The 15127-nt window shown below is 41.3% G+C and overlaps 1 protein-coding gene across 4 annotated transcripts in view; it reads right to left on the bottom strand.

The window, feature by feature from the left end:
* Nucleotides 1-15127, bottom strand: part of il1rapl2 (interleukin 1 receptor accessory protein-like 2) — a gene marked incomplete at its 5' end in the record, with an annotated part of 503103 nt that overhangs the window by 16286 nt on the left and 471690 nt on the right. For all 4 annotated transcript variants that reach the window (XM_032510844.1, XM_032510846.1, XM_032510845.1 and 1 more), the window contains 2 exon segments: nucleotides 153-213; nucleotides 1213-1353. In XM_032510844.1, coding sequence (XP_032366735.1) covers nucleotides 153-213; nucleotides 1213-1353 — 202 coding nt within the window.

Raw genomic sequence — 15127 nt, 5'->3', positions numbered from 1 at the left:
GCAGGATACCCGGGGCTCGGTTTACACCTATCACCATTTCTAGCCACTGGGGGACCATAGGCAGGCTGGGGGAGCTTATATTAATTTTAAAAAAACTCAAAGTGAAATTTTCATGCCATGGGACCTTTAATACATGTCATGAGGCAACTGACCTGCCCAAACAGTCAAGGTCCACTTTAGTGTAGGACAGATAGCCATCATACTCCTTATTATCTGTGAAAAGAGAGACAGAGTTAGTGAGACTTCATTTTAAACAGCATCACCTGAACACATCCTGAAGATGCTACTTTCTAATCCTCCTGCATCTGGACCTGATGGAAACAAAGGTAATCAGTAATTCATCTTTGGGAAACAAGATATTGGGAATACCCCTCTAAGCAAATCAGACTGACTAAGGATGTGTTTGAAATCAATAATTCCAGTCAGTACTACAAAATGAAGTCTGTAATTTGCTTTCTTCACTTCTGTTTTTATGATCATCACTCTTTTCTATTATTGAAAAATCGCTTATTAATATACCATCAACTGATGGCCTCATATTTTATTCATATAAGAATTTTGCAGACATTTTATGTTCAAAAATAAATTATCTTATTCTCAGAAAGGCACTGTAGAGATCTTTTCTATAGTGTTGTCAAACACTTATCTATAAGAACAATAATCTGAGCCTGTCAATGGTAAAACAAGCACTGTTGTGGATGTAAATTGAAGGTGCGCAATTGTCCAATAATATTTCATTGTATAGGAAAATAGGGTCCAGGTTAAAAAAAAAACAAAGGTACCCTTTAAGTGTAGACATGAGTGTGGATGTTGTGTATCTTTTCTTCTCTGTATTGATTCACCAACATGTTTTTATCATAACTAACCAACGGCATTTCTATAAGTATTCTCTTCACTCTCACACACACACACACACACACACACACACACACACACACACACACACACACACACACACACACACACACACACACACACACTACAAATCAAGTGTAAGTACCCAGCCTTTCAGCAATGACTTGGCAACACGGACATTTTGCGGAAACCTCTGTATGCCCTCCACTGTTCTCTTGCTGCTCTCTTCCATGTTTGTAGTTTTCTGCTCTTCCTGGTACAGTATGTATATTGGTATACGCCTTTATTCTGTTGTAAATTGCCAGCTGCTGTTGTAAGATTGCCCTGAAGCAAAAGTGAGCACACAAAGAGGCTTACCATCTTCCGTTTCATCACTTCCAAAGTGTCTCCTGTAGCAGAGCATGATCTCCAGGTTATAACACTTATACAGTGCTGTGAGGACTCCCAGTAGCAACAATATGACCCCGAGACCACCAGCCAACTCCAGACGATACATATCTAAAATCAGAAAGATACAGCAAAGGGGGGGGGTGAAGAAAAGAAATCAATGAGACCATGCAGTATGTCAGTTACGGTTCAAAGGATCACTGATTTAAACAGTGTTTGACTGAAGCTCAGTGTTTTTTGATTTGTTTCTTGCTAACTATTTTGCACACGTCTGAGTATATCAAGTCAATCTGCAGCAAAAAAAACACCAAATGACCATCAGATCGGCAAGTTTTTCAAATGCCACAAAGAAACAAATAAACACTTCAGCAAACAGAATTTGCCCGCCCGTAACATAAGTCTTACGCACGCACATAAGACATGGTTACATGACACGCTGTTTGTCAAGAGCAATCTTTGTAATTATGTAACTTCTGTTTGCTCGTGCAGAAATTCTCTTTGGGCCTGTTATCTTCTGCAGGGTGATCAGACGTCAGAATACTACAGTTTAACATTTGATGAAGGCTTCATTAGACAGTAGTTTGATGTCAACATTGAGTGACATGACTTCCTGTAATGTGAAACGGTTGCATGTGAAGTGCCAGCGCAATTACTGTAACGGACCACTCTGCGGCTCTGCACAGCTCAAGTGTCGGACACTTCGCAACGCCAAAGATAGCCAGATAGACCAATCCAGTGAATACAGGACTCCACGGGTGGCAGAAAGAAGACGTTTGAAATTCCCATGTTGCTCTGTTAGTGTTGGATATGTAAGTAAAGTAGGCAAACTGTTTGCTAACCTTCATTTTTGTCAGTTTGCTTTGCAATTTTTGTGCACTCCTGTCCTGTCCATTCTATCCATATTAACCTTTAAAACATGGGTCTTTAATGTTGTTGTTTTTTAGGCCAATGGCCCCTTAGCTTAAAAAGAGATAGAGCAGGGACCCTTAACTTCTCACATTGTATAAAAATTAAGAGGCCAATTAAACTAGGCCTAAAATAGAGCATCCTAAAGCCTTTACAACAATTCTATTATAGTGCATAACATCTAAAGTATTAGAATAATAATTGTTGACGTTTTCATATACTTATTTTATAATCATATTTTAATGTAAACCAGGTTGCATTTACAGTAATGCAACATGTTGCATTCGTGTTAATGTGTGATTTCAGACATTTTATTTTAAAAAAAAAAACTTTGAAAAAGAATATTAAATAATTTTGTGCCCCCCCCGTAGTAACTCGAGGGGCCCTCAAGGGGTCCCGGACCCCCCTATTGAAGATCTCTCCTTCATAAGAAAGCCTATTAACTGTGGTATTTACAGGAGAATAGTAAATGCTGAAGTGGAAGGGATCAATACAGCGGGAAGTCCTCAAAATGACTCAGTAAGGTCAGTGTGTTGAATTGAGAAACGGTTGATTTGTTGCTTATGAAAAATAAGCAGGATGTGGAAGTTTTTGTTTGTAATCAAATATTTTGTAATATACAATTAACAAAGAATACACTGGGACATGCCAGGACCGACAAAAAAAAAAAAAAACAGAGGAAAGACGGGGAGTCAACAGGGGAGAGGTTTTGTGATTCTGTTTATAGAAACTACATCCTTTTATATTGCGCGATCAAATATGATTTGGCGATATCTCGTGGGTCCTCGTGACTTCCGCTGTCAGTCATGGCCGCAGCCGTTACGCAACAAATCCGGACTTGGTGGGTATTGAAGGTTGGCAGAGCCAATCTGCAGCTGGTGAAAATCGGGTCTTGATTTAACAGTATACTTTTGCCTTAGTTAACCCATTTCATATTTGCCAAACCAATTATACTTCATCTTGAAGCCCTGCTACACAAAACCCTTTTTATTTGGATTTTTTGAAATATGTCAGGTCCATATGTGTTTGTGTTATGAGGTGAATGTGAAAATGAACTGCTACATCTTCTGCCAGCTCTAGAAAAGAAATTAAATAAGAGGAGAAATCAGACCGATCACAACAGCTGGTCAGTCTGATGTCATGTTGCCTGAGCTCATTACTATTCATGAGCTCGCCCAGTTGTAGATCCATCCATCCATCTTCATCCGCTTATCCGGTATCGGGTCGCGGGGGCAGCAGCTCCAGTAGGGGACCCCAAACTTCCCTTTCCCGAGCCACATCAACCAGCTCCGACTGGGGGATCCCGAGGCGTTCCCAGGCCAGGTTGGAGATATAATCTCTCCACCTAGTCCTGGGTCTTCCCCGAGGCCTCCTCCCAGCTGGACGTGCCTGGAACACCTCCCTAGGGAGGCGCCCAGGAGGCATCCTTACCAGATGCCCGAACCACCTCGACTGGCTCCTTTCAACGCGAAGGAGCAGCGGCTCTACTCCGAGCTCCTCTCGGATGACTGAGCTTCTCACCCTATCTCTAAGGGAGACGCCAGCCACCCTCCTGAGGAAACCCATTTCGGCCTCTTGTACCCTGGATCTCGTTCTTTCGGTCATGACCCAGTCTTCATGACCATAGGTGAGGGTAGGAACGAAAATTGCCCGGTAGATCGAGAGCTTTGCCTTCTGGCTCAGCTCTCTTTTCGTCACAACGGTGCGATAAACAGAATGTAATACCGCACCGGCTGCTCCGATTCTCCGACCAATCTCACGCTCCATGGTCCCCTCACTCGCAAACAAGACCCCAAGGTACTTAAACTCCTTCACTTGAGGTAAGGACTCAATCCCTACCCGGAGAAAGCACTCCATCGGTTTGCCCAGTTGTGCTGAGTAAAAAATACTGATAGCCAGGCTCTCATTGGCTAGCTGTTAGCCAATCAGAGTCAAGCAGCATAGCACTTTAGGGTAAATTAGCCCACCTCCGATGAAGAGCAGCACACGGCTGCTTCTCTAAACCTTTCCATGGGAGGCATCGGGAACTGTTTTGCACGCAGTGAATGAGACGGCTGCAGACAAGGATGCCCTTACTGCAATTTTTTATAGCTTGTGGTCTACGTTGAGATTTATTGATCGAGTTTTTTTTGCAAGTGTTTGGCAATGATCTGCTCTGTTGTGAGTTAAACTGGAATGGACTAAAAAAAAAAAAGAACCACATCCAGTATGTGTATAAAGTGGCAAAAGACAAAGTCAGCCTCAACACAAGGTGTGTTGCCTTGACTGAGAGAGACAGATGACCTCACATCAGCATAGGCATGCATGCGCACACACACACACACGCACACGCACATACATACTCACACAGTCTCAGATAGTGTGTGAGTTTGTATGTATGAATGATAGTGCTTTCATAGGCAATATGAGTGTATGGGAGATTAATGGAACACTGCTGGTGAATGACACCATGGGAAATATAATCTATTACTATCTCTCTCACACGCACACACACGCACAATCTCTTCCCTATGATTTTTCCTTGAAACCACTTCATTTTAATACTGGTGTTCTTTAATTCAACATACAGTATTTACACAATCTGATTATCACTGCAGCATGAGTGCATGTTTTTAACTAAACTGAAATGTATCCCCTAACATAAGTGTCAGGCGGCAGTCAGCAGGTGTTTGTTGCCACCTTGGAGCACAACGCCACCTACTGGCCTGGTGCAGAGTCACATGTGCAGTAATGATCGGAAGGGAGGAGGAGAATATATCCTGCTGTCAGCTGTTTTTTCTTGGCTGTTATAATTTCATTAATTACTACACAGTGTGTACTTCTCCCCTCTAACATTCAAGATACTGATTAATATCACACCAGTCAAGTGAAGAGTGTCCAAGCTAGGCAGACAGACAGACACAGAGACAGACAGACAGACAGAGACAGACAGACAGACAGAGACAGACAGACAGACAGAGACAGACAGACAGAGACAGACATACAGACAGACACAGAGACAGACAGACACACAGACACAGAGACAGACAGACACAGAGACCGACAGACACAGACAGACACACAGACTCAGAGACAGAATCAAGGCACCAATCAGAGCTGTAGTGAGAAGAAAGCCTCATAAGTTACAGTAACAAGTTATAGTAACTGCAATATTGAAAAGGTTATAATGTATAATACCAGAAATGGTTAATTTCAGAAAAACACTTATTATTACTGACGCATTAAAAAGTAAGCAGTGTTTTAATTTTGGGGTTGTTTGAGGTGGAGCTAATTTTACCTGCTTTATATACTGTTAGAAAACATATGATACATTTATAAAATCTATGTAATGTGTAATAGAATGGAGTAAACAGTGGTTCGCAGAGTGAGGTCCAGGGACCTCCAGGGGTCCTTGAGGGGGTTCCAGGGGGTCCCCAACAAAAAGGGGAATCATTCATTTTCACTAGCAATCCATCCATAAGTTACACAATGACAGAATGTAGGACTGTTTTGGCCATGGGTTGCATACACTTTCTGTAATAAATCATATCAGATTGGGGACCCCGGTACAAAATCCTGGGAAATGGGGGTCCCTGGCCTAATTTGTGTCAGTTTAGGGGCCCTTGACATGGAGAAGATGGGGAATCACTTCTTTAAAACGTTGTGAAGTAGTCAAGTAAAGTACCTCAAAAGTGTACTTAATATTTCCACCACTTTCTTTCACACTGAGTATGTTTACATGCACACCATTATTCCATTATGTTTTTGAATGTGACAATATTCCGAATTTGATACAGGTCATGTAAACAGCATATTCCGGGTGGATATTCTGAATAAGGACTTTTTCCGAACAAAGCATTTTTTCCGATTACGACAAGGGATATTATTCGGGTTAGAGCCTTTCTTTAGACATGTATACAGCGCATTCGCAATATGCGTCTCAATTTGGGTTTCAACCCCAGGTTACGGCCTCTTGCCTGTTCACGGCTTATGATTGGCTCTGTGCGTTGCTATGGTTACCGTACACAAACCAACCAGCCAACAGTTTGCCAGGCTGCAGACCTGATAAGAAGGAGAAACACTGCTACTGTTAAACATTTTCAAAGACCTGGATGTCAACAGGTTTTTCGATATGTGCACACATCGCCACGCCGATCTTTTCAAGAAGCTGGTTGAAGGAATGAAAGTCTGCAACCTCTCAGAAACTTTGGAAAAATCATACTTTGCATGTGAACAGGAATATTCACTATCATTACCCATGTAAACAGCTTAGTCCGAATATTGTCATTATCGGAAGAATGGTAAAAATTGTAATATTATGTGCATGTAAATGTAGTCAACGTTCTGTGGAGAAAGTTTTCTACATTAGACATTGTTTAAATGCTTCAAATGTCTCAAAACCAGCAGTTTTAGGGGATTTTCTCAAAAATATGGCCTATTGTGATATAGCTTATTGATATTTAGCATGGTGATATAGCCCGCACCAACATTAAAAAACTTATGTAGAGACCTTCCAAAATAAGAGCTGGGGGGGACAATTCTTTTCTATTTTTTTTCTTTTTTTGTGTGTTGTGCTAATTATTTCTTTCTCCATTGATACATTTAAATGTTGATGTTATTTCCTGAATTTTGTTTTATTTAATTTATCATGTTTTTTTTTAGTTAGCGCAAATATTGACTGTGCTGGGCCATATTATCATCTCAAGCATGCTATTAGCCACCTGGGGACATTTTCTCATGTCATTAGATGGAGAATTTTAACGACAGAACATACGGGCCTTCTGTTCAAGCCCTTCTTAAAAATATAGTTGAAGTGGGTTAATATAGATCTATCTAATTTGTTTGAAGTAATCTCCCACAATGCACCAATCTTTTTACAGTATGTGATCTGTCTGAAGTTACAACATTTCACCAGTAGACGTCTCTCCAACTCTACTCTGAGCTTTACACAGAGACACAGTATACTAAAAGGAGGTAGGACAGCGACAGCCAGGATAGGAAGGGAGGGAGGGGGGTGGAGGGAATGCAGGAGGGAGGGAGGGAGGGAGGGAGGGAGGGAGGGATGCAGGAATGCAGGAGGGGGGAAGAAAAATAGTGAAATTTAACTAATTACCAAATATTTGCTCTGCAGTGAAGTGAACTCAAATTGCTTCCATTAGTATGAGACATTTAAAAAAAAGCTCCGCTTCTCTCTCCAACTCCGCCTGCCTCCATCCATCCATCCCACTCTCCTTCCCTCGTGTTCCTCTCTTCCTCCACTCCCCACTCCATCTATCTTTCCCAGATATTTACCATTAGCAGTGAGTCACTTGCTGCCATCTCCCGATATCAGTGCACAGGAAAATGGGAGCAGAATTTGAACGTTGAGTTTGAATTGTGCTTTCTTACTTATTGGGCATACAAAGAGACGTAATGGCCGAGGCTCCTGCATTTGTGGGGGAGGAATATGCTGAAGGAAATATGAATGAGATTTTTTGGCATCTTTCTCCCTGCCGTGCTCTTCGTCTCTCTGAACAACCAAACACACCTTGTTGATTTCCACAGCCTTCACTGTCTTTCTCTCTGTCTTTGTCTTTTCGTTTTCTTCCTGTGGCTTCATTAGAAAAGTATTTCACATCAAAGCAATTTGTTAAGATACAACAACGATGATGAAATAAAAATAGATATGACTAAAGCGTGTCTCCAGACGTGCCATCTGTCCCTTCTTTCACCGGAACCATGAGATGCTAAAATGCCTGGAGATGCAGCTTCTTTTTTTGTAAGAATATTTTTTGGGCCTTTACCCACCTTTAATTTTTGACAGAACAATTAGGTGGTAAAGGGGAGAGAGGAGAATTCCACGCAGGAAATCACAAGTCAGATTCAAACCCTGGACCTCAGCAGCAAGGCATACACCTCTCAGTAAATGTGCGCCTGCTCTACCACCAGAGGTGGGTAGAGTAGCCAAAAATTTTACTCAAGTAAAAGAACTGTTACTTCAGAATAATATGACTCAAGTAAAAGTAAAAGTAGTCATCCAAATAATTACTTGAGTAAGAGTAAAAAAGTGCTTGATGAAAAAACTACTCAAGTAGTGAGTAACTGTTGAGTAACGTCTGATTTATTTCTTAACACAAGCAGACAGACAAAAATACAAAATAATCATCTTTAGGCAAAGTATTGTTCATCCAATCAATGAAATAAATTAAAATTAATTTATTAATTACAAAATAGCTTAAGTGAGAGACTTGTCACATTAAATTTGGATGGATACTGCATGTGCAAAACATACTTTATGTAACCTAAAAGACAAAGATCCACCTCTCCACAGCAGAAACTAAAACTACCGCTACGTCTCCTCAGGTTAGATGTTGAGTTGTTGAACGCTCACATGTCCGTTTGTTTTGGTCGACACAGAAGGCGCCGCACAATATAGCTGCTGTTTCACACTATTCCTAAAAGGTAACCATGCTTTCACTATGAGGCCGGGGGTTCCTCCACGTCTGTGTTGCCTTGGCGACATTCTTTGTTTTGCTACGACTGTAAGGTAACACGTCCCGCCCATAGATATATACAGTCTATGGTCCCGCCCATAGATATATACAGTCTATGGTCTAGATATATACAGTCTATGGTCCCGCCCATAGATATATACAGTCTATGGTCCCGCCCATAGATATACAGTCTATGGTCCCGCCCATAGATATATACAGTCTATGGTCCCGCCCATAGATATATACAGTCTATGGTCCCGCCCATAGATATATACAGTCTTTGGTCCCGCCCATAGATATATACAGTCTTTGGTCCCGCCCATAGATATATACAGTCTATGGTCCCGCCCATAGATATATACAGTCTATGGTCCCGCCCATAGATATATACAGTCTATGGTCCCGCCCATAGATATATACAGTCTATGGTCCCGCCCATAGATATATACAGTCTATGGTCCCGCCCATAGATATATACAGTCTTTGGTCCCGCCCATAGATATATACAGTCTTTGGTCCCGCCCATAGATATATACAGTCTATGGTCCCGCCCATAGATATATACAGTCTATGGTCCCGCCCATAGATATATACAGTCTTTGGTCCCGCCCATAGATATATACAGTCTTTGGTCCCGCCCATAGATATATACAGTCTATGGTCCCGCCCATAGATATATACAGTCTATGGTCCCGCCCATAGATATATACAGTCTTTGGTCCCGCCCATAGATATATACAGTCTTTGGTCCCGCCCATAGATATATACAGTCTATGGTCCCGCCCATAGATATATACAGTCTATGGTCCCGCCCATAGATATATACAGTCTATGGTCCGCCGCTGAGAACGAGTATGGTCACGTGACTGCACAACGGTTTGATTGGTGGAACACAGTCACGTGTAGAGCCTTCAGCGGAAGACTCTCTCTCCCTGTCAAAATAAAACATTAAATGAGACGTACGTGGGGTGAAAACAATGACGCGTAGAATACCAAGAGGTAAAAAGAAAAGTAACGACTCCTGTAGCCTAATGTAGCGGAGTAAGAGTACAGTTGTTCTTCACTAATCTACTCAAGTACAAGTAAAAGTAAGTGATTTAAAACTAATCCTAGCAGTACATTTTTTTCAAAAACTTACTCAAGTAAATGTAACGGAGTAAATGTAACTCGTTACTACCCACCTCTGTCTTCCACTGACCCAACCCGGCCACAAGAAGCAGCTTCTTTGAATGCAACTAGAAGCTGAAGAGAAATTCCTCTGTATACTATTGGAGTGACTGGGAAATCCTCAGCTTCTCAACTTCTCTCTTCAAACTCCAGTCGACATAGATTCTGAATTATATTCTCGAAATCGAGTCAGCTTTTAAGCCAACAAAGAAGAAGTGTTTCCGACACATCCATGCTAACAGTGGTGGGATGTGACCAGGCGAAGTACATGTACTCTGTAGGCTACTTGTACTTCACTTGAGTCTTTTCCTGCCACTTTTCACTTCTACTCCCCTACATGTCAGACGGAAATATTACTAGTACTTTTTACTCCACTACATTAACCTGACAGCTTTAGTTACTAGTTACTTTACAAATCAAGGTTTTTGCAAAACAAATGTCGTTAATAAATACAAAGTTTTCTTATAAATTAAGCTACCCAACAATAAAACTACAGCTGTATTGATTAGCTGATTAAAGACTTAGTTGACTGACAGAACTGTTTGGATCATTTCCAGTTTCTAAAATGTGGGGATTATTCTGCATTTTTTACTATTTTTGCCAGCTTTCCTTCCTGGGTTAGGAAGCAGAGACTGTATTGTGTTTCGCCTGTAAAACTGTGTATTCTTCACAATTATGTAGATTTATAGTTTGCTCTTCTTATGCAAAATAAATGGATCTGGTAGATGTTTGCGATTGGTCGTGCTGTGACAATAACGCCTCTTTCACGTGGATTGGGAAACCCTGGGTACATTGAACTAGTTGTTGACCAGCGTTGTGACACAGCTTATGCCGGACCGTGGTTGTTAGGTTAGGTGAAGCCGGGTACCTGAAAGGAATCCAGAGCATGGTGGTCTTGGTTCGTAGTACAAGCCTCAGGGCTAGTCAAGACTGAGTCAAGACCGAGTCCAATAGAGGTTTGAGTCCAAGTCAAGAAAAAAAAAGAATGCTCATCAAGGCGGCTTATCTACCTTTTCATAATTTATGTGATGCAAGAGACGGTAAATCTTCTATTTAAGATCGGACTCCAAACCTGAGCTGCTGCGTTGAGGACTAAGCCTCTGAACATGTGCGCCCGGTCTACCAAGTGAGCTATCCAGGGGCCCAATCAATTATTATTTTTTAATGTTAAAAATGCAAGTGCAGAGTAAAACACTGTATAATCAAACTAGGCCATATGTTACACATAAGGTGGAAGTGCTACTTCACATTTTAGATGTTGAGTTGAATCTTAGAACATTTTGGACGGTTAATGTAACAAATATGTTGTTGTTGCTAAAAATTATATACAGTATGTTCCCATTCTAAATACTTGTCTCGAAGAATCCATAGTCCATAGTGTCAGTGGCCCAAATGAAAATGATTGAAGCCTGATGATTGAGGTGCATGACCCAGCCAGGCGGATCCCAGGGGACCAATGCTAATGGTCTAGATGGATTTTAAATTAACCCGACACCTGTTTTCTGATCAAGGGCGCGTCATCATTGGTTTTGTTTTGAAAGAGGAAGTTGAGACAGATATCGTGCTGGATTCGGTCGAAACCAACTAGAGTATGTGGCGAGTCCAATGACCGAGTCGGAGACAAGTCTCAGTCCAATTACCAACGAGTCCAAGACGTGTCCGAGACAATAGGAAAACAGGAAAAAACATACCTCATTGTCCATTGTTTCAGACTGTTCCGACTGTTGAGACTGAACAGGGTTGAAGGGAAGCTTGGGGCTTTAACTCCCATCCTCCCTTCCTTATCCCAAATCGGTCCTCACTGTTTTATGAATGTAGTTTTTTCTAAGATGCAGCAAATAAGATTGGAGCCCCTGATGAACCCAAACTCGAACCTTCAGAAACCTTTCGAACCTTTGAATGACATCAGAGAAACCAGATCGGTTTAGTCCCTGTCTGATCCTCTGTCTATTATTTTCTTTCAATCCCTCCTCTTTTTTTGTCAGCTCTTATTAGTCTCCCTCCCTCGATCCATTTTTTTTCTTTCTAGCAAGACTCTCGTCATGGTGGCTGAAGGCAGCTCTTTCTGCTCTGTCAGTTACAATAAGTAGCTGTGCATGGTGTGTGTACTGTAGGTGTGTGTGTGTGTGTGTCGGTGGGAGTGCATGTATGCAACATAGATGCATCAACCCATTACCTTGGGTCACTGCAGGTTGGGAGCACACCCTAATTCAATCACACACACACAGTGCATGAAATCAGGCTTTACTAACTTGTGCTAACTTAGGATACCTTGTCCTTTGTTTAGCCTGTCGTGTTTTGTTCAGGAGCTCAAATCTGACCCTGTTAGCTTCAAGGCTTCAGGCCAGGAAGCACTGGAACAGTGTGCTGGCTAGTTAGCAGGGTCAGTGAACTTTTCAAAAAGTAGCCTACGTTAGAGGTGGAAATTACAAATGCTCATTCAAATAATATTGCAGAGTTCAATTTAAAAGGTTAATAGTGTGTTAGTTGATGTACATCGCGGTTCAACACGGCGTGACTGTGTTCGAGCTCTTAAAACTAAATCCAAGTCTGTTGCTGGTTCAACAGTTTTGTTTGGTACAAAACTCCACAAAGTTTGTACATTCAATCTCATCTGATTTTCTCATAATCAGTAAACATCTTATGCGATAAACGCTACTAGAAACCTTATTTGCCAAATAAATAATGAATTGCGTTTTAGATGTTTTTATGGTTGCAACCGGCCATAAAAAAAAAATGATTAGGTAATTTTGTGTTTCTTTGCAGACATGGCGGGTGTCAACAAAGACAGATCCAGGATAAGTGGTTGAAGAAGGAGATGAGAGACTTAAATTTAATTTACGAGCAAAACATAACGGCTATTTTAGAGAGTTGTTGTCTGGCATTTATGTGCATCTTTATCTTTATATGTATAAAATTCATAGAGCTGTCTATTACCCTGTTTTTATAAGAAGCCATGCTCGTAAATTCGTTAATGCTTTACATTGCGCTGAATGACAATAAAGGAGTCTTGAATCTTAAATCTAATATCCAACATGAACCTACAAACTAGATGACATTTTATGAATAAAAACTTAAGACAGCTATCATATTTCAGCTTATTGTTTTAATTTTACGGCCGGCAGTTTCTAACACAATTGCCGGAGCATTATATGGTGTTCACGGCTTGTTTTGCTGTCATAAGACGCCAAAAAAACATTTATATATATATATATATATATATATATATATATATAATAAGGATGAATGTACATCTACTTAAGGTGCTTTACTCATCTTTAGCTGTACACAATCCCCAAAAATATCCCCCGCCATAACATATGTTGTGTAAACTGAGCTGATAATAGTGTTACCTCTTCTTACAGGGATGAAGACATGCTTTATTTGTTATTGTTAGTTGCTGCTCCTTATTAAAACAGCTCTAACCACAGCCTTGTCACTCCTATATTCAGCCCAGAACCTATTCTAATGGTCATGTGTTTTGGCTGAAGTGCCCATCAAAAAATAACATTTTTTATAAGACCAGCCAATGTTAATTACAGCTATAAGTTATAAATATATTTGAAAATATCTGGGATAAACTTCCAAACAAAATCATGCAAAGACCATGTCGTTTTTTTTGCAATCAAACCCTGTCAGCTTGCTCTTTCAAAACACCTATAAAAAACTGGTGTTCTGAGGAGTATAAAACATTAAAGTTTGCTCAGAAAATAAAATTAGGTTGCTTACTGATTAGCTTAAAACCCTTCTTAGGCTGACAGAATCATCTAATGAGTCACGCTGATTGGGGGACTATTTTCCAGGTTAAAGCTATTATCTTGCTCATTTCCTTTACATCTATACTGATCACAGAGAAGGAGATGTAGATAAAGAGTAAGCTTTCGGACAACTGAGATGGGGATTGTTCAGAGTGGGGTGCTAAAAGATAAGAAAGAGATTAAGGGAGTGAAAGCAGAAGAAGACATGAGTGTGTTTTAGAAATATATGGACCGGCCTACTTCATTTGGAATCCAAAGGAAACGGGTATGAGATGTGCAAACAATACAGTACACACAGTGCTCCATCATCCACCCTAATCCATTAGAGCACCCACACATGTTTAGCTCCATGTTACATTTCAGTAATTTGAAGCTGATGGAGTACTGCAGCTGGAAGGGATACTTAGAACATGTACTGATACTTGCTTCAAGTTCCAGCTACTTGAGTATTCCACTGTGTGTGTTCCTTTATTTTGTATGTGTGTATGGTAAAGTACACTTTAATACAGGATAGTGCTTTTAAAGGTGCCATATTGTAAAAAGTGAGATTCCCATGTTTATTTTTTACTATGAAGCAAGTCAAGGTGCAATATTCTGTAAATATGTTTCAGAATGCTAAATCCACAGAAAAACTGCACACAGCTGTCAGGACCTCATGGTTGTGATGTCAAAGTGCCGCTACAGTGCCCTTACAGTCATTCTCTGGCTGCAATGATGGTGCAGAGATGCAGGGTGCCAACACATTCTCATTAACATCTCGTAAAACATGGACTCTTGGTCGGGTGCTTTTGTCGTTGTTTCATATAAAGCGCGCTTGGTCAGGACTATTGGTGTCCCTTTTGACGTGCTTGGTTGGGATTATTAGCGTCCCTTTTGACGCTGTTAGGTTAAGGAAAAGGTTGTGGGTGGGCTTATGGTTCCGTGGCACACGGTAATAACGGGCCGGTTAAAGAAGAAAGCAGCTCCCCTGACATGCAGCAATAATGAGATGGTTAAGGACATACGTGGGACACAAACCCTGCTCTCCTGGGTCTAAGTCCTATGTTTGACCCATCCACCCCCCCCCCCCAACCAACTTCCCTATGCGAAATTTCCCCTTTACAAACTACTCGATAAACCCCGTCTAGATGCTGCTCTCCCCACTACGTTCTACACAGACACCAAAGGGTGCCTTTTTCGTCGCATCAGACGCTGACAGCCACTGACAGCCACTGTCCAAACGGGTTGAGGGTGCAGATGCAGATGACCTGGAAATGCTGGCCAATCAGAGCAGACTCAGCGTTTTTGGGAGGGGGGGCTTAAAGAGACAGGCGCTAAAAGGACGTGTTTCAGACAGAGGATAGCCTCGCACTGGCAGACCTTCCTCCCCAGCGCTGCAAAGGAGGGTCTGGGTAGAAAAACGTGCTCTAGTTCATTGACATGTCTTTCAACCAATCACAATCATCTTGGGTGGTGCTAAGCGCCAGACGGAGCAACTGTGCCTCTGCAAAATAGCCTCGGGAAGGAACTTGTCGTGGTGGAACATATGTACGTTTAAAGGTGTTCAAGTCAGAAAACTGAGATTGGACAGTTAGTCTAGCTAGCTGTCTGGATTTACCCTGC

Source organism: Etheostoma spectabile, unplaced genomic scaffold (genome assembly GCF_008692095.1).
Source record: "Etheostoma spectabile isolate EspeVRDwgs_2016 unplaced genomic scaffold, UIUC_Espe_1.0 scaffold273, whole genome shotgun sequence".
Lineage (NCBI taxonomy): Eukaryota > Metazoa > Chordata > Actinopteri > Perciformes > Percidae > Etheostoma > Etheostoma spectabile.
Note: the sequence above shows the minus strand (reverse complement) of the source record. Positions and strands in the feature narration are given on the sequence as shown.